We start from the raw sequence: 19571 nt of genomic DNA, 5'->3' as shown, positions 1-19571 counted from the left end.
CCTGAAGCGTGTTACTCGACCCGGTAACTTTCTATGAATGGCGGTGAGAATTTGAGATTGCTAGTGCTGTCATAAAATTCGCGACGGTTGTGATGTAATTATATAATAGGCTGTAGTCTGACGCGCTTCGTGTCTGCTGTTACAGGACTGTTTTTAGTTTGGATTCAGCTGCTCTTGGTTCGAGCCGCTTTAATTTGCATTTGGGAACGCAACATTCGTTATTAGAAACGTTTATAAATCTGTTGTTGTTTACAAAGAGAAGTTTTAGTGTCACATAATCCTTCAGAAATCATTTTAATACGCTGATTTGCTGCTCAAGAAACATTTCTCATTATTATCAATGTTAAAAACAGTTTTGCTGCTTAATATTTTTGTGGAAATAATGATAACACTCAAACATTTGTATAAGATTTAAAAAGAGAGAGAGAAATTAATAATTTAATTGATCATGCATTAAAGTGATAAAAAGTGAGTGAAGACATTTAAAATGATTTTTATTTAATAAATGCATTAACAAATTAAATTAATATATTTGATAAATGCAAATAAATGCGGTTCATTAAACTTGATATTTATCAAAAAATCCTGAAAAATAAAGTGTATCACCATTTCCACACAAAATATGAAGCAGCAAAATAGTTTTCTACATTGATAATAATCAGAAATGTTTCTTGAGTCAAATAAATTGTAATGATTTCTAAAAGATCATGTGACACTGGAAACTGGAGTAATGATGAAGAAAATTCTGCTTTGCGTCACAGGAATAACATTACATTTTAATATTAAATATTATTAATATTATAATTGAAAACTTTAAAAAAAATTTGTAATAATATTTCACAATATTGCTGTTGTTTTTTGTTATGCTATATTATGTTATTATAATTATTAAATGCTGCTGTTTATTTTTTACAGGACAATAGTATGTATTATTACAATATAAGATATCTTTTAATTTGCTAAAATATATGTTTTTAATAATAAGTGCTGGGGGCGTGGTCAGATTTTCCTTCTTTTTTGTAGCTGATCACATGCCTGAATCTTGGACACAGTTTCTGCATGTTTAAAAAGTTCACTTCTTTTTCAAATTAAGTCCTAGTCATTAAGCCTTAAATTCATAAAACTGGCATTAAATGTTGCATACACTGAAAAACAGTAAGAAATTTAATTGAATTTATCAAGAGTCAAATGTAGCTTATGTAAGACGAATTGTATTTAGGGGTTTTAACTTTAATAATTTGATTCACACAAAATGTTATTTTATAACAAAAGTAATATTGGATACGGTTTCTGCAGGTTTTAAAAAGTTCACTTCTTTTTAAGGCCTTAAAGTCATTTAGTATTAAATTAATAAAACTGGCATTAAATGTAGCATGCACTGAAAAAAACTAAGTATTTTTGTTTTGTTTTTGAATACAAATATCTAAACATCCTTAAATCAGGATGCATTTACTTGAGATGCAAAATGAAGCCCTGTTTTTTGAGAAATATGTTTATTTTTTAAAATAAGAACACATAAGAAATCATATGAAAACATGCTTTCCCTTCGAATTATGTAGATTTTCTGAGCCCATTCAAATATATTTGTTCTTTCTTTAATCATATACTCACTTAATATATATATATATATATATATATATATATATATATATATCATAAAACTTCTTATTAAAAAGTAATGAAGCTCTGTTGGAGAGCCCTGTTTTTTTTTTTTTAAGTGCACCCTCACTGTCATGTAGTTAATGTCTCCCTCTAGTGAGCACAGCTAGTGATGGCACAACTCTGCATGAACACCGGCTACATTCACATCATTACCACACGCCTGTTTTGTTGAAAACATAAAGGATTTAGTGCAAATTTAGGAAGCCAAGTCCAACAAGATATATGGACTATTTGACAGGCGGATGAGTGCCAAATGGTTTAAGTTTCAGTGCACTCAGCCTCTTAAATCTTGATGAAAGGACCGCTTTTGAAGCCTATTAACAAAATATATTAAACTGGTGATTATTTGATATTAACTAAAAAGGTGAATGGAAAGCTACACTGTGTGGTCAAATATTTTCATGGCAGTCATAATCCTCTGTAAATCCTGTTTAACTGAAAATATAAGGCAAGCCATATTAACATTTATTTCTATCAAACTAATACCTATTTTTGATAATATAGAAATTTTAATTAGAAGTAAACAATCAAACAAACACTGACTGGCATAATTTTCGAATTTAATAACTATGTAGTAGATATTAGTACTATACCAGTAGCTGCAAATATCTATTTAGTTAGTCACTAGTAGGCCTGCATATTTATCAGACTGGTTACTCTTTTTTTCCTTTGCCGATATTGATGATAAATTAACTATTCCACTGTTACTGGTAATGAAATGCACATTTTTGCCATTGAATCATATGGGGATCTGTTGCTTGGATATTAACTATTCACTTCGTAACTAGTGAGACAAGAGATTTGTCTAGTAACAACTGGGATAGATAGTCTAGTGTCTCATACGGTAAATACAAGTGACTAACTAAAAGTTGACTAGTTACTAGAAATAAGTATATACTATTAGTGAAGCTGAAAATAGATAGTCACACAAAGACCTGTAAAGTATGGGGATCTGTTTCTCAGATAATATGTATTCACTTCTTAACTACTGAACTAGCGACATGAGAAATGGTCCTAGTAACAACAGGGGCAGATACTTTTGTTAAGTAATAGTGACTAACTGAGAGGTGACTAGTCACTATAAATACTGTAGCACGGGCTATAATTACTCTGCAGTGAACTTGAAAATAGATACAAAGTGACGTAAAGTAACATTACATATATACTACTTTGTTTTCAGCGGGAAAAAAAATGTTAAATGAGCTTGCCATAAAAAGGGATAAACTGGAGTAGCGTGGGTTATGCAAACGCAATCTCTGTTTACCTTTTGAATACGCGCTTGTGATTGGCTGTCCAGGCTGTCACTCCAGCTGTGGGCGTGGCTAGCTCACTCTACTCTAAAACACGCTGCACCCTGAGAGCGCTTCATAACACATTTAAAAACGCGCAAGGCATGGTACGAGCCGCACATCGCTGAGTTGTACAGCGCGATCAGACACAGGGCTTCTCTGTCATTCAGCTCTGATCATGTGCGATTGTTAAAGTTAGCAAACTAGACAAAATCTTAACTGCACTTATCCTCTGTTTAAGGACTGTCGGCTGACTTTGGCTTTGATTCTGTGATGGCAGAACCGCAGCAACAGCTGGTTGACATCGACCCGGATTTCGAGCCTCTCTCCCGGCCGCGCTCATGCACCTGGCCGCTGCACCGACCGGAGTTCTGTGAGCCGGGGAGCTCCAACACCTCCTCCCCGGCACCGTCCGTCAAGCCGGAGCAAGGCATCGTGGACTTTATCAACAGCCTAAGTTTACTAGAAGAGACCGAGGACTACCAGGAGGAGAAACCCGTCCTTTTGAACGACTTCCACTGCCAGGACAACTGCGTTCATCCCCAGCAACAGCATCCCCAGCAGCCGAATCCCCAGCTGCCGCACCCGCAACAGGTGCCGCCGCTCCCCGCCCCTGCCAGCAGCTCCAGCGCCAGCCCCGCAGCGGCCCAGAGGAAGAGCAGCTCGTCTCGCAGGAACGCGTGGGGGAATATGTCATACGCTGACCTCATCACTAAGGCGATCGAGAGCTCCCCCGAGAAGCGGCTCACCCTGTCTCAGATCTACGAGTGGATGGTGAAGAGCGTGCCTTACTTCAAAGACAAGGGCGACAGCAACAGCTCAGCCGGCTGGAAGGTAATGGCTCTCCAAGGCCAAGCACAAGTGCCATTAAAAGTAGCGTTAGAGGTCATCTTAGATGTAAACGTTATATTTAAACACACTAACATACAGAGGTATTTTTGCACACTGAAAGCATCCTTTAATGTGTCAATTAATGTACTTTAATTTTATTGTAAGATCACCAACTCCAAAAAAAAGGCATGTAAAAAAAAAAAAAAAAGAAGGCATGTAATTCAAAATAAGTAGAAGGATGAATGTTTTGCTACATTTTAAAATTGAGCAGTTGTTAGTTAAAAGAACAATTCATAGCTGATCTTCTACACACAAAAACATTTTCTTAATATTTTCATCTGTATTCCCAGTAAAAATATATAAACTTTAAAAGAAGATACATTTATTCTGTAGAACCTTTTTATTTATTTATTTATTTATTTATTTATTTTTGAGAATATGTCTTACATTAATTGTTTATCATTTCAAGTATAAATGTAACAAAATCAAGAAATAAGATTTATTTATTTATAATTGTATTTCCTCCTAAATGACCTTTTTACCTGACCTAATTATCTCTACCTGACTGGTAATATTTCTTGGTAACCTAATGTAGGCAAGCTTTACAGAGGATCCTGGGTGCTTCTGGCCCGACCAACCATGTTCCCATCCTAGCAACCACGACTGTCTATCCCACATTATATTTTAGAGCTAGTGAATTTAATTCAGTTAAATACTTTTGACATGACTGTTTAATTTTGGTGTTACCACATGAAGCACTTTTTTTGTTTTTTACAAAAGTAGGCCTCTGAAAAAGGTGCAGCGTAATATATGACAGTAACAATTATCCTTCAAAAGTGCAGTTGTGGATACCCTCTCAGCGTAAATGAATGACATGCGGTTTGTTATGGAATTTAAGGCTCGAAAGAGGAGGGACCCGAGCTCACAGTGTTCAGAAGAATGCATAACAACCCAGTATCAGCTGCGCATTTGCTGATGCCAGTTCAGTTCAATCTTTGTTTAATATCCTTGTCAGAAGATCTTGTGGTTTGGCTTTCTGTCATCAGCATGACGTAGAGAGAGGGTTAAATAAGGCTAAATAACATTTTATTTATTTATTTATTTTTTTACTCACCCTCATGTCATTCCAAACTTGTATGACTTCTGTGAAACTCAAATGTAGAAAATGTATTTTGCGTTCTGGTATTTGAAGCTTTTATGCTTATAAATCTTTTGCACTATATTATGTGAAATATAATGAAAAGTGTGACCGGTAAAGTCTTTAACTTATCTTTTTTTTTTTTTTTTTCTTGAGTGAACTACTGTCATTCATCTAACAGTGTGAGTGAACTGTGGTCATTTTCATCGGTTTTAGTCATGTGACCTATTTTTTCCAGCACTCATGCAAAGGTATGTAGTAAGTCGACACATTTCTAAAGCTCCAGAGGTGCCTGATGACTAAAACCAACTATCAGGGCTGCCACGAGTGAGATGGAGCAAACAGAGAGTGGTTTCAGTATTGAAAGGGTCTTTGTCAACCTGTCATTTGTCTCTAGAGCACTTGTTCCTGTCTCTGATTCACCCCTCTAAGCCACTTTTGTTTCTTTGATTGCTCGGTGCGTAAATGGAAATACAAATCCTTACCGTCACTCCTGTCAGGGCCTCCTCCCAACACTGAGCTAAAAATACCGGCAGGATTACCTGTCATTATAGAGAAACACATTTACCTGAAAGGTGTGGTCCGCCCCCCTCCTCACCACCACCACCTACACGCCACGACAAAACATCGTCTGGACTCCTCCACCTGTGACGTCATAGTTTCAGCATTCCAGTCACTCGTAGGATATTTGTAGGGGTTAGACTGTTCTTTATCATCGTACTGTCTACATACCTGAGACTTACAGTAGTATTCTGCTTCCTGTCCCAGTAGATTCCAGTTTGTGACTGTCACGTTAACGTAAGTAAAACCTGAGCACCAAGAGAAAGGGTTTGCCCTGAGGCAGTTGATATATATATAAAATAAATATATTTTGTAAATATGTTCATTATATTTTAGCTGCAAAACTAGCTGCAACAAATAATTTATTAGGTTTTAAATTTGCAGTAATAGCTGGAAATGATACAACTATGATGTAGCTTCATTACAGCTATAAATTCATGAACCCACTTTTGCTGGAAAATGATGTCATAATGCGATTTCTTTATGATTTTCAACCCTTTATAGCTGATGCTTCCGAGACGCCACACATTAGTCTTGCAACTGTGACAAAACCTCAGCTTTGTTAGCCAGCTGGATACATTTAACATGGAGACATATTTAAATCAGAATAATTTGCACCAAGAAAACCAACTGTTTAAGCTTGAAAGACATAAAAACTGTATGCAAATATATGCATTCCTTCATTGCACCACTGGTCAGACAGGGCAAGTGACATAAGTCGCACGGGTATATTTGTAGCCAAAGCCAACAATACATTGTATGGGTCAAAATGATTTTGACTTTTTTTATTAGGATATTAAGTAAAGATCATGTTAAATTAAGATAACTTAATTTTTGATTAGTAATATGCAATGCTAAGAATGTCTTTTGGACAACTTTAAAGACAATTTTCTCAACATTTAGATTTTTTTTTTTTTGCACCCTCAGATTCCAGATTTTCAGATAGTTGGATCTTGGCCAAATATTGTCCGATCCTAACAAACCATAGGCCTACCTCAATGGAAAGCTTATATATTCAGCTTTCAGATGATTTATAAATCTCAGTTTTAAAAAAAATTGACCCCCTTATGACCCTTATTGTTTTGTGGTCCAGGGTCACGTATATGTTAACGTATGTTGCTTTTATTGTGAAACATACACCATGTGCCACAGAGTTTTTGTCCATGATAAACAGATATTTTGTTGATTGGTTGGCTGTGGTTTCTATAGTGTAATGCTGAATTGTTCTTTCCACTTTGAAATCTCATTGCTCCAAAATACTGTTTTACATTAAATGTGTACTAATTGGCTGTTATCTTGCCTTATGGGCCACTTTAGTTTCTTTGTGGACAGATTGCTCGTCGATGGAATCATGTTTGTTTTAGATTCACAATCATTACTAAATCAAATCTAGAATTGGGTGCAAACTGAACACTTTTGTTTAGTTCACTTCTGATGCACTAGTTTTTTTTTAGCTTCAAGCCTAGAACTGCTAAATAGAAGTCAAGGCGGTTGAAGTGAAAATGTTACCCTGTGGTTCAAAAATCTCTGGGGTTCAGAGGTCAGCGTTTTAAGGTCATGCCAACAAGTTTGTAGAGCATGTAATGGTAGTCCATGTTCATTTCCTTCAAGTCAAAGTGAAATAATGAGAATAGTGTTTAGACTCATTTTATGAGGTTTTGGCACCCAGCATGTTGTTTCATAACTCTCTTGTGTTTTTAAATATGCACACCATTGTTTTATGCGTTTTAAGTAGAATTCAATGTGGGTCAGTTTTGTTATTCCCATGTGCCCTCATAAGCACTTTGACTACTGTAAAAATGGCATGTACTTTAAGTTTCAGAGCCTTGGCAGTTTGCCCCCAAAACTAGAGATGTGTTACTATATCTGTGGTATAGTGATACAATCTTGTGTGGAGCCATACTGTAGCTCATCTTGAGTAATTCAACACACCCTTTATCATTCATATCATTTTATTGCCATTTTTACTATTTTAATTCCATTCATAATGTCATTAACGTACTAAGAGTTACTCATCCAAATTAATAAATGAACCCATGTGGGTTTCATTAAGTTATTTTAGAAAAAACAAGCTTTCTCACTTCCCCCTCTTTCTCATGCTTTTGAAAAATGTTTAACTCTGAGCCCTACTTACAGCACATGAACCCTGTTACCTCTACATGCTTTGAAGTTCACCAAAGGCTTTTACCTCACCTACAAACACGCGCGCACACACACATGCACAAACATGCAAGCTATACATTTGTACGTTAGTGTTTTCTGGCTATTTCAAGGCACACACAATATTTGTTCAAGCTTATCTTGAGCAGATACCAATTTGTATCCTTTGTCGTTCAGTAAGTTTCGAGTGTAGGCGTACTGGCGACTGATTCTCCAAAATTAGTCACTTTTGACGTGTTTGTGGATTCAACATGTGCATTAGGTAGTTTTAAAATCTAAATTCTAGAATTTTACATTTATCTCATTCGGTTTGTGAGTTCTGGGGCAGTTTCTCTGAATATATTTGATAGACAAATGCCAGGACATACAGGTGCAGTGTGCAGAGGCTGAAGTTTGTGGTTGATCCCTCCTCTGCATAACATGGGTAGTGCCTGATTAGCATTGTGCAAGGTGCAGCAAAATTGAGGGACAGTTTGCTTTTATACACACTCAAAGCGAAAGAGAGAAAGAAAAGGGAGGAAAGGGTTGAAAATGAAATGAAAGCACATGCAGCGCTGCTCCACCGTACCACAGACAGATGAAAGACTTCATCGCTGTGGCTCTGCGAGTTGGTGCAGACTTTGGCTCTGTGGGTACCTGTGGCTTTTAATCTAGAGCTTCATCAGTGTGCATGCATGGGACAGTAGCGTGACAAAAAGATACATGTGAAAACCCTCTGAATTCATCAGATATCAGGAAAAAAGTCCCCAAACTGAAATGTCAAATGACGACAACCGGATGTCGGCGCCAAAGGTGAAATGCAGAAAAAGAATGAAATGTATAGTCACTTATGATTACAATGAATGTGAAAAGTTATTTCATCGTGAGCTTTAATTGTTGGCACCAAAATAAGAGTGAATAATGATTTACTGTAATCCTCATGTTTTATTCCAGTCATTTTGACCTGGAAAGATTTTTCTTTTTTTTGTCCAAAATTTTTTTTATTGTATTGGACTAAAACTTACTGACTTTGTTCACACAGGCTATAACAGCTTCCCAAAAATTATCACTTTGGTAATTTTGGGGGATTTTTTTAAACTTCTGGTGTTCCTGGTCAAGAATGACTGGCCTACAAAAAACTGCCGATAAGTTTCTCATAATGCTATATTATTACCAAATATTGGATTCAATATTGGATTTTAAGCTTTGGAAATTGGAAATTAGTTGAAATGAAGCTATCTATAGCAGAAAACTGAATTTGAATTGAAATTATTTTCTTTGAATTGCACTGAGGTGTAGCATTCATGCAGATAAGAATGAACCATGGAAGCCTAGACTGTCCTTCATGATGAAGACACAGAAATAGGTATAAGATAGACAGGAATTTACCCTTGAGCTTGCCAGAGACATTCCTAAAAAACTTGTTTGCTCTTGCTACGGAAAGACATATGCATTTTAGCTGGAAAAATTCCCTGGATTCATCAGAGCTGAAGTCGTGCCAGCTTTAGGTAATTATTCCAGAAAGCAAGACAATAAGACATTTGTTTTATTTGTCAAAGCCACACCACAAGAAATCAGACCTCTCACTGTGCTTTTACTTACCACAAAAGACCAAACATCTCTTGACTTCTCTTTTTTGCCCAAATATTGCGGTCATCTGTAAATAGTTTTTATTGTTTGGATGGTAATTCATTCATTCAAAGAGTGAGTTCAGTGATAAATAGTTTGTTTAATATGAAAAGTTAGTATATATTTTCTATTTCCATTTTGTTTTCAAGACATTACACTTTCAAAACATTCAAAAGTTGGACTCAGTAAGATATTTAATGATTTTTGAAAGAAGGGTCTCACCAAGACTACATTTATTTGACAGTAATATTATGAAATATTATTGCAATTTCAAATAACTAAATAAATTATTTTAAAATGTAATTTATTCGTATGATGGCAAAGCTAAATTTTCAGTAACCATCACTCCAGTCTTCAGTGTGACATGATCCTTCAGAAATCTATAATATGCAAATTTGGTGTTTAATTTTGATCAATTTGTATCAGTACTTAATTGTTAATAGTGATTTTTATTATTATCAGTGTCGGAAGACGTTTTTGCTGCTTAATATTTTTGTGGAAACCATGATACATTTGAAAGAGACTTCTTTCAACAACATAAAAAATATGAATTTATTTAGATTTACATTTTATTCTATAGACAAATATATAAAACACTGGAAGGTGCAAAGAAGCAGCATACCAGGTTTAGGCTGTTTAGGACAGCTGTATCATCTTTCAAAGTGTGTGTCTTCAAAAGGTCAACTACATCCAGTCGGTGATAAACCATGCACCACATCTCGTTGTCAGATCTTGTCTGTCATATATAGGAGCGCACGTCGTTGACGCCATGTCTGTAGCGGTGGAGGTATCATGGGAGGTCTGCATTGTTGTTAAAGCTCGGCTACATCCTCCAGAGCATATATATATATATTTGTCTAAAAAGTCTCGCTCATGGGATTCCTCTCTCTAAATCCCAGAGAGTTCAGAGGCATCTGGGGTCACTAAGAGGCAGCGGAGGGTATTTTGTAGGCCCCACTGTACTCTAGCCTTACTGCACAATCACAGGAGGTGACAACAACTCCTCCAGCATTGTGGAGAGAGGGAGAGGAGAGAGGGAGGAGGAGGAATGGAAGGGAAAAGGGGTTATTAGGGAAAAGCGTCAAACATCCTCCATTCCTGAGCACTGTGCTCATTTCCATCTGTGCGTTCCTTAAAGCATTTCCGTCAGAAAACACAGCGGCTTGTGTTTACAGAGGGACATCAGTGAAGTTGACTTGAACCGCTTGCATCAACATCGTGCAGTGTTTCCGATACTGTCATGCCTAACAGTAATTTCTGAAAATGTCTTCCCCGTTGCTTATGTCTTTCGCTATTTGGGAATTGACTGTGAGATTGTCAGTTCAGCATTGATTGCTGACATCAAAAGCTCAGTGTTGAATCAATGATTAATCAATGATTGGGTCATGTTCGTGATTCATAGAAGAAATAAAGTCACAGATTTGAAATTTGACTTTAAGGGAAATTTGTCCCTCTTCTTAACAAGGGTCGCTGACCTACGAATGTCTCCGTTGTCCAGTGCTGCCGCATCCGTGTCTCACTGTTACAGAGAGGCTGTGTCTTGAAAGCAGCTCTCTCTGAGAAAACACTGATGAATGACTTCCCCTGTTTTATTTTCTACCGCTAATCATTCTCAGCATTGATTGGACTTCTGAGTCCATGTCCTTCCTGTGTGTGTAAATCATGCTCAAAGAATGCCTGCACACGCTCTTCTCCTTTTCCTCTTGTTTCCATTTTTATAAATAGTGCATTATAAGTAGAAATATATATATATATATATATATATATATATATATATATATATATATATATGTATATGTCTTCCATGACTTGAGTGTAGTGTTGATGATAACACTTGCAAAAAAAAAAACACTTGTCTATGATACCTAAATTTTCTTTTCCTTGTGGTGACTCTTATAGATATATGGGGGAAAAGATAGATAGATAATACTACAATTAAATATTTTAATAATTATATATATTTTTTTTAAAAATCATCTAAATGAATGTTTTTATGCATATTTTGAATATCGTGTTTGTGTCTTTGTTTTTCTATTTCACATTTTTATGTGATGTCCCTGAATTCACATACAAATTAAACAAATTTTCCACTTCACGTTTTTTTTTTTTTTTTCTTTTTTCTTTTTTCTTTTTTCTTTTTTCTTTTTGCATATTCCATTTCACAGTCGACATTTTTGGCATGAACCAAGGTTTATGACATTGTTCAGTCAAGAGACCACTGAGTAAGATCAGTGTGGTTAATAACTAAAGTTAAAGCTAAAACTATTAAAAATCATTTTAAGAAATTGAAATAGACTTAAATGAAAGTTGTATTATTGTAATTATATTGTAATTTGTTTTATTTGTTATTGCATTACTTTTGTATTATGGAAAAATTATTTTCAAAAATGTCATAAATCATTAAATATACCGTATAATATTAAGTTGATTTATTTCATTATTTAATTATTTATTACATTATTTTATTATTATAAATAAGGCAGGTACATTTGCTTAATTCAATTGTGATTGACAAAAAAATGATTTTGGATCCTCCCTATGCCTGCTATCAAAGTCATATCTGTTGCCCCAAAGGGATCTCATTAAAACCACTGCTAAATCAAACATGACCCTTTTCTCTGGCCTCTGCAGTGATATCCTTTTCCTTTAATGTAAAACTTTAGCCGCTACTGGACCTTTGTCATGTTGAGTCCAGTGGCTCCGCTGGAACCTTTGGCTTGAGGTTATTTTTGCACTTTCCTGTAAAAACAGTGCACACGTCTCCCACAATGAGTGATGATGCGTTTCCTGCTGAGTGGCTGGAAAATAGCAACATTCCCTCCCCTGAAAAAGACACACACACTCTCTCTCTCTCTCTCACTCATCTCTGGCCAGGAGATGGGGGGCACCAGAGTTTGAGAACAAAACTCGTCGTCAGCCTGTCTGGTCTTGACTCTGCTGTGCAATATGAAGCAGTTTTGCCATTCTATTAAAAGCACATGGAAATTAATGATGATGCTAACTCCCACTAACTCGAATTTTATAAAACTCAAATATAAGTCTGGAAAAAAAGGAGGCCGAGTCCTTTGCTCGGCATTAAAAACATGACGTACATGTGTAGGCCCGCACAGATTTGGGATCTTTTTTCATGTTTTTTGCATTGATTGTGTGGGCAAAGTCTATGCAGCTCTCTGAAATGGATGTGAATACGGGGTGAGAGACCTACACACAAATTAACCGACAGATTTGCTAAATGAAGCAAGAAAAGATTGAGGATGAGTAGAGCTTTGTGAGTGTGATGTTCTGTGGAGATTTCTGAAGGTATTATAGGACCAGACTCGACTGTCCTTGAGCATTTGATTGAATTATGAATGTTCAGCTGTGAAATTATTGGTTAATATTTCTTTTCCCCGCCCACTGAGGGAGAGGGAGAGGGAGTTGTTAAAGTGGCCAGGAAAGTTAGTAGAAGGAAGCTCAGATTGATCATCCACTTATCATATAGTAATCATATAATAATCACTTTGTATGGCCATGTTATTTAATATTATTTATGTCCTATTATATTATTTATTATTATTTAGAGTTAGCTTGTATTTTTGTATTTTGATTTTAATTTGTTTCAGTAACTTTATTAACAGGGAGGGGGAGGGGGGGGCAGGAGGTGTGTTATTCTTTACACCGTCTCACAATAACACACACGCCCCTGCAGGCCTCTAGGGGCTAGTTGAGGGGGGGGCTCCGCATCCTGTAACACACACACGTACACGTGCAAACACTCACTCATAACAAACACACAGATGCACACACCCACAAACGCACGTTTACTCCGATATATGCACACAAAGGCCAGGTGCTTGTCTTCAGAGGGTGTTCCCTTAGAAGGGGGGTCCCTCCGTTCCGTTTCTCACTTTCTTTCTCTCTCAGGGGAGGCTGCTGCTCACTGGATACCGGTCGGCAGAACGACCTCCGATGCTTGGCGCCTTACTGGAAGTCTGTATTTTTTTCAGTGGCTTGTGATATGAACCGTTACCACACGTGCAGTATGTCAACTGGCACTGCTGCGACTTTACATACAATGCATCTCTCTTTTCTCAAGATAGATGTATGAGTGGCAGGAAAAAACCTACTTCAGAATTTCTCAAAAGCATTTTTCATTCACTGTGAGGGTTAAAGGAAGTGAGTGGACATTTGTTGATGTGGGAAAGCCATGATAAAGAGATGAATGTGTGTGTGTGTGTTTGTGTGTGCGTGAGAGAGAGAATGTTTGCGCACGCTTTTTATGTTTGTGGGGAAAAAAGCCAGCGATGAAAAGAGAACAGATAAGGCTTGCTCACATGACCTTGGCCTGGTTTTGTATGTCCATTCTTCTTCATCTGCAAAGATGTGATGTCACTTCCTGTAAGTATCCTTGGTTTAGAGATTTTTCATTGAGCTGTTGCATATACACTACATTTTAAATTGAGCACAAGAGAAAGTATAGAAAGTATATTTACATTTGTTACAAAAAGTCTATTTCAAATAAATGCTTTCTGTTAATCAAAGAATCCCGAAAAAATTAGTTTACACAAAAATATGAAGCAGCACAACTGTTGTTTTTTTTTTAAACATTAAAAAAAGAAATAATAAAAAACAATCAAATTTATAATAATAAAATGTTTCTTAAGCATCAAACTAGTGTATTAAAATGATTTCTTTGCAAACACAGTAATAAATTACATTTTAAAATATATTCAAACAGTATATTACTTTTTACTGTATTTTTGATCAAATAAATGCAGCCTTGGAGGCTTCTTTTAAAAAAATCTTATAGACCCCAAACTTTTAAACGGTTGCATTTGAAAGAAAATATACTGTAAAGGGATAGTTCAGCCAAAAATGAAAATTATGTCATAAACAAACAGGCAAACAAAAACTTGTTAAACATACTTAAAAATTAAATGCTCTACAAAAGTCAGGTTTAGAATGAAATGAGGATGAGTAAATGATGACAAGAATTTGTTTGTTTGATGAACTTGCATTTTAAAGCTAAAATTTGTTCATCAGCTGACTGACTACAGTAAATTAAGCATTGTGTGGTTTGGTACAGTGTGTGTGTGTGTGTGTGTGTGTGTGTGTGTGTGTGAGAGAGAGAGAGAGAGAGACTGGTATGTGAAGCATGTTGGCTCATTGTATTGCATTAAGTAAGGTCAACGGTAATCACTTCTCCATGGGCCCCAATACAGGTATAAAAGTCTGCAAGCTAGATTAGAGCTATAGCAATTCTAACATTTTTCTAACAAATCTTTGAGGTTGTTTACCCCAAAATGGAAATGAATTTCCTTACTCTCATGCTGTTTTATTTCCGACTTTTTTTTTTCTTCAGTGGAGCACAAAAATAATTATTTTCCAGAATGTCCATGAGCTCTTTTCCATACAATTAATATAAATGGAGATGAGAGCTGTTGAGCTGCAAAAATAGCCGGGTTTCCATCACCCTATTTTAATGTGCATTTTGAAGTATCACATGAGAAACGAGTGATGGAAACGTAAAATTTCGAATAAAAATCCCTTAATTCGCAAAAATGTTTTTATGCTCGCTTGAGTTTTTTTTTTTTTTTTATTTGTGCGAATAATGGGAGATGGAAATGCATTTTGCGAATAAATTCCTCCAAGCTCATCAAAAAAGTCATGTTACTTTGCGCTATGGGACGGCGAAACCTGCAGACCGATGTCATTCCACAGCATCTGAAATGTTATGGTTATTCTCAAATGCCCGAGCAAAGTCTGTCGTCAAAGTATTTCTCTAATTGCCTCCAAGAAATGTCTTACACGACTGTGTTCCCAAACAGCAGCATCCATCTCCGAAAGCAATGACCGCATTCATTGTGTTTCGTCTGCTCACTCTGAGGCGCAAATAATTTATTATATATGAAAATGATTATATTCTCCTACTTTTCTTAGTGATTTATAGTGCAGGTTTATCAGGAAGTGACAATTTTGTTCTCTTTGACTCGTTGGATGGAAACGGTGCTTGTTCGCAAATGTTTTATGCGATATTCCAGTTTTGTGCATAAGTTAAATTTGCAACTTTGGATGGAAACCCGGCATAAAAGTAGTGAGATTTGCGTCTTGAAATAAGAGAGCATGCAAGCATATTCAAACTTTGTACATCTTAATGCCTCATACCAGTTTTGATGATTTTAACACTAAACAATGTTGCTTGAATATACAAAAAAGTGAATGCAGGGAAGATTATCAGTGAACGATAGTTTCAGTTTTGTTCAGTTCCTCACACATAGCTATTAGGAGAATTGGAATTTGGCACATAACTCCATGTTTTATTGTGTTTTTTGTTCTTTTGTAGGTTGACGATCCCTAGTCAATGTGTGTTTTGGTATGCAGAAAAGAGCTGCAAGTATATTCTAGCAAAAATTTCCTAAAAAACTAAGTCTTAATAGTTTGAAATGACATGAGGTTGAGTATGATGAGGTCAACTGTCTCTTCAATCGAACAAGTACTTGATGTCAGACCTTCAGTACCAGTACTAGTACAAACCTCTTCTCTATGTTTTAAGGACAGTGTGCCAAACCTCTTTGTAGTCTCAGTCTTTCCATTTGACCCTGAGCCAGATGTGAGAGAACGTAAAAGGAATTGAAAAGACTTAAGACTTAAAAGGGCAAAATGAACAGTCAAACTCATTTAGTGACTGACAAAGTTCATGTTGGGTCATCCTGTTATTAAAGCGAAATAAAAAAAAAAACGAGGCTGCAGCAGGTTGCTCTGGTTTCACAGCCCCCAAAACGCACACACATTCTTTCAAAGGCACATATAATTCATTTGAAATGTCACATTGTGATCTATAATAGAAAATGAAAAGGTGGCTTTTTGTAAACCAATCATTTTACTCAACAGAAGAGCTGAATCACCTTCAAAATGTGTGTGTGTGTGTGTGTGAGAGAGAGAGAGAGAGAGAGAGTGTGTGTTTCATTTCACGCTGTTCCCTTACATGCTTTTTAGTTGTCTCTGCCTTTCCTGCCCCTCCCTGGAGGGACCGCATGAAATGATAAAACGACAGATCTGAGTTCAACCCAGGTGTTTGCTTGTGCGTATGAGAGTTAGTTTGTAAAGGTGGGACTGGATTGATTGGGTGGGGTTTGGAAAGCAGTTAGAAAAGCATGATAAACCTCAGTGGGTGTCGAGATGACTGTGACCTCCTGCCCTTTTTGTCTCTGTGCACATGTGTATGAACATGTTTGAGCGAAATAGATGTGTGTAACCACACAAAACACCTCACAGGCAAGAAAAATCACGAATGAGATCTCTATAACATTGCAGGTGTTTTTTCTAGGCAGCAATAAGATTAAACGGAGAGCAAAGAGAGACTTTTGACACTTCAGATTTTAGAAATCTGACATGTTGCTTTAGAAATCTCACACATATCCAATCAAAGTTCAGAGATTCAAACACTGCTATTCAAGTACATCTAGATTTGCTGGTGGTTGACCTAGAAAGTCTTGCTAGTTATGCTAGTTAAGAAGATTGGTTGGAAGACCAGCATTCAAAACAGGCAAATGAGTTTTATTGTTCAAAACTCTTAATACTTTCAGCAAAGATGCATTAAATTGATCAAAAGTGACAGTAAAGGCATTTATAATATTGCAAAAGATTTCCATTTCAAATAAATGCTTTTGAAATTTCTATTCATCAATGAATCCTGAAAAAAATGAATCATGGTTTCCCCATGATTATTAAATATTAAGCAGCACAACTGCTTTCAACATTAATAATAATAAGAAATGTTTCTTGAGCACCAAATCGGCATATTAGAATGATTTCTGAAGGATCATGTGATTCAGGCTTGCCATCACATAAATCTAAAAATCAGAATCAGAAAGAGCTTTATTGCCAAGTATGTTTGCACATACAAGGAATTTAAACAACTTTAAAACTTAAAACTGGACAACTTTAAAAGCAATTTTCTCAATATTTAGATTTTTTTGCACCCTCAGATTCCAGATTTTCAAATAATTGTATCTCGGCCAAATATTGTCCTATCATAACAAACATACATCAACATACATCAATGGAAAGCTTATTTATTCAGCTTTCAGATTATGTATAAATCTCAATTTTGAAAAATTGACACTTATGACTGGTTTTGTGGTCCAGGGTCATATAGAATAATAATAATAAATTGTATATACAGGTCTGCTATAGATATTCTAGAATGTAGGGTGATATATAAATATGAGGTTATTGCACATATTTTTATTGCACAGTGGGAGAACATTTAACTGTTCATTAGGTAGATTGCCTGGGGAAAGAAACTGTTCTTGTGCCTGACTGTCCTGGTATTCGGTGCTCTGTAGCGCCGACCAGATGTCAAAAGTTCAAAAAGGAGATGGCATGGATGTGAGGGATCCAGAGTGATTTTCTGAGCCCTTTTTCTCACTGTATACAGTTCTTAGAGGGTGGGCAGGGGAGTACCAATAATCCTTTCAGCAGACCGAACTGTCCTCTGTCTTCTGATTTCTGATTTTTTTTTAGCTATAACAGACAGTTATTGAAGTACACAGGACAGAAAAATATATTCAAATAGAAAACAGCTGTTTTAAATTGCAAAAATGTTTCACAATATTACTGTTTTTACCATGTTTTACCATATTTTTAATCAAATAAATGCATCCTTGGTGAGCTTAAGATACTTTTTTCATTTTACAAATATTTACAAGATAAATATGCCATAAATGCCAAGTTCTGTCATGAAACTCTAGATGGCGCAGGCTGATGGGTTATCAATGCAAATTGATGATAGTCAGAGTGTTAAACTACTTGGCACAAGCTGATTGCTTAATGTTGCATACGCAGCCAATGAGCTTGCTGCTTTACATTTCAAGTCAAGTCAAGTCGAGCTTTATTGTCATTCCACTACATGTGTGGACATACAGTGGAACGAAATGTCGTGTCTCGCAGGACCACAGTGCTACATAAATAAGCATAAATGGAAACATACAACACTAGATGTAAGAACAGTTTTTAGACCTACATAGCTAACTTACTGAATCGGTAATCTGACTATACATATACTATAAACAGTTGACTATACATACACATAACCTAAGACTATACAATTACTTCCATAATAACAATTTACTTACATTTAAGCTTAAGAAGGAAGTAGTGCAATATGATTTGTGGTGCATTCACAAGTAAACATTTTGTATTATCTTATTAAGTCCTTGTAACATGGAGGGTTTTTAAGAAAGTGTCTGGTGCATATAGAGAGAGAAAGAGTATGTTTCTCTTTAAATGCTTGGTTAGCATTCACTAGAGCAGCTCGCAGCACTTTTAGAGTGCCTCTGAAACCCTCCGCCTCCCTAGCTCCACCTGTATAGTTCTGCTGTGGGTTATTATATATGTGCAGCAGCAGTATGTCTTAAATAATCCTGTATTGGCGTACTGTATGTATTTGCAGTAGCAAGTTCCTGTACTTGCTTACAATAATCTACAATAACCAATAGTAGCAGCAGCGTAGCAGGTTCCGCCAAGACCAAGCACATTAACATTGCCATATCCATTACCATGCTAATATCTTCAGAGAGTTGTCATGATAGAACTGATAACTCCAAAAAGTCAGTAAAAGAGCAACCTCTGAGCAATAAAAAGTTGCTTTGGGCAAGATTAAAGGGTTCAAAGTGCTAAACGGCTTAGTTTTATTTGAAACTACAGTTAATCAGTCATTTTTTGCAGTTGGGCTATTTAATATTGTTGCTTATAGCTCTGAAAAAGTATTTTACTCATTAGGGTGACTGACTGATAAACAATACTGCAGTCAGGGACTCTAATGTCGGATTACACAAAGAAGCGGTTCCTCTTATCAAAGGTAATTTCCTGTTTGGCACTGAGTCTCATTGCTACATCATAGGGCAGGTCTTTGTATCATTTATTAGGGCATTTTACTCTCCAAAGGTCTTGTTGGCGACCCCTGTGTGGGTCTGGTCTGTGCCCGCGCAGAGCCCTGTGGTCTGTCAGAGCGAGAGGGCAGACAGGGCTCCTATCAGCTTTACGCAGCTTTTCCTGAACGGATGGGCCAAGGAGGGCGACATGCCCTCTCTCTTACTGCACTTGTGGGACGTCAAGTTTTTCTCTTTGTCCTTTTCACTTTGTCCCTCTGTCTCCATCTCTTTTTAACTCTCTCAAAATAACCCAGCTGCCAGTGTGCACACTAATACACACATTTACACTCAATTCTGCATATGTTTTTTTTAACTACTAACCAAAAGAAAAGGGGGAAAAAAACAGACTTTGAACAAGCAAGATTAGGGCTCTTTGCAGTTTATACGTTTTATCCCTAACAGTAGACA

At 36.4% G+C, this 19571-nt stretch overlaps 1 protein-coding gene across 4 annotated transcripts in view; it reads left to right on the top strand.

Moving 5' to 3' along the window:
- The window catches only part of foxo1b (forkhead box O1 b), a 42804-nt gene that overhangs the window by 8782 nt on the left and 14451 nt on the right, over nt 1–19571 (top strand). For 2 of the 4 annotated variants that reach the window (XM_058789027.1, XM_058789030.1), the window contains exon 3: nt 3193–3785. In XM_058789027.1, coding sequence (XP_058645010.1) covers nt 3193–3785 — 593 coding nt within the window. Of the gene's footprint in view, nt 44–3192; nt 3786–19571 lie in introns of all 4 variants that reach the window. The other 2 variants (XM_058789029.1, XM_058789028.1) reach the window with 2 other exon arrangements.

Source organism: Onychostoma macrolepis, chromosome 10, assembly GCF_012432095.1.
Source record: "Onychostoma macrolepis isolate SWU-2019 chromosome 10, ASM1243209v1, whole genome shotgun sequence".
In the NCBI taxonomy this organism is placed as follows: Eukaryota; Metazoa; Chordata; class Actinopteri; order Cypriniformes; family Cyprinidae; genus Onychostoma; species Onychostoma macrolepis.
The sequence above is the reverse complement of the archived record's forward strand: the minus strand, read 5'-3'. Positions and strand labels throughout refer to the sequence as shown.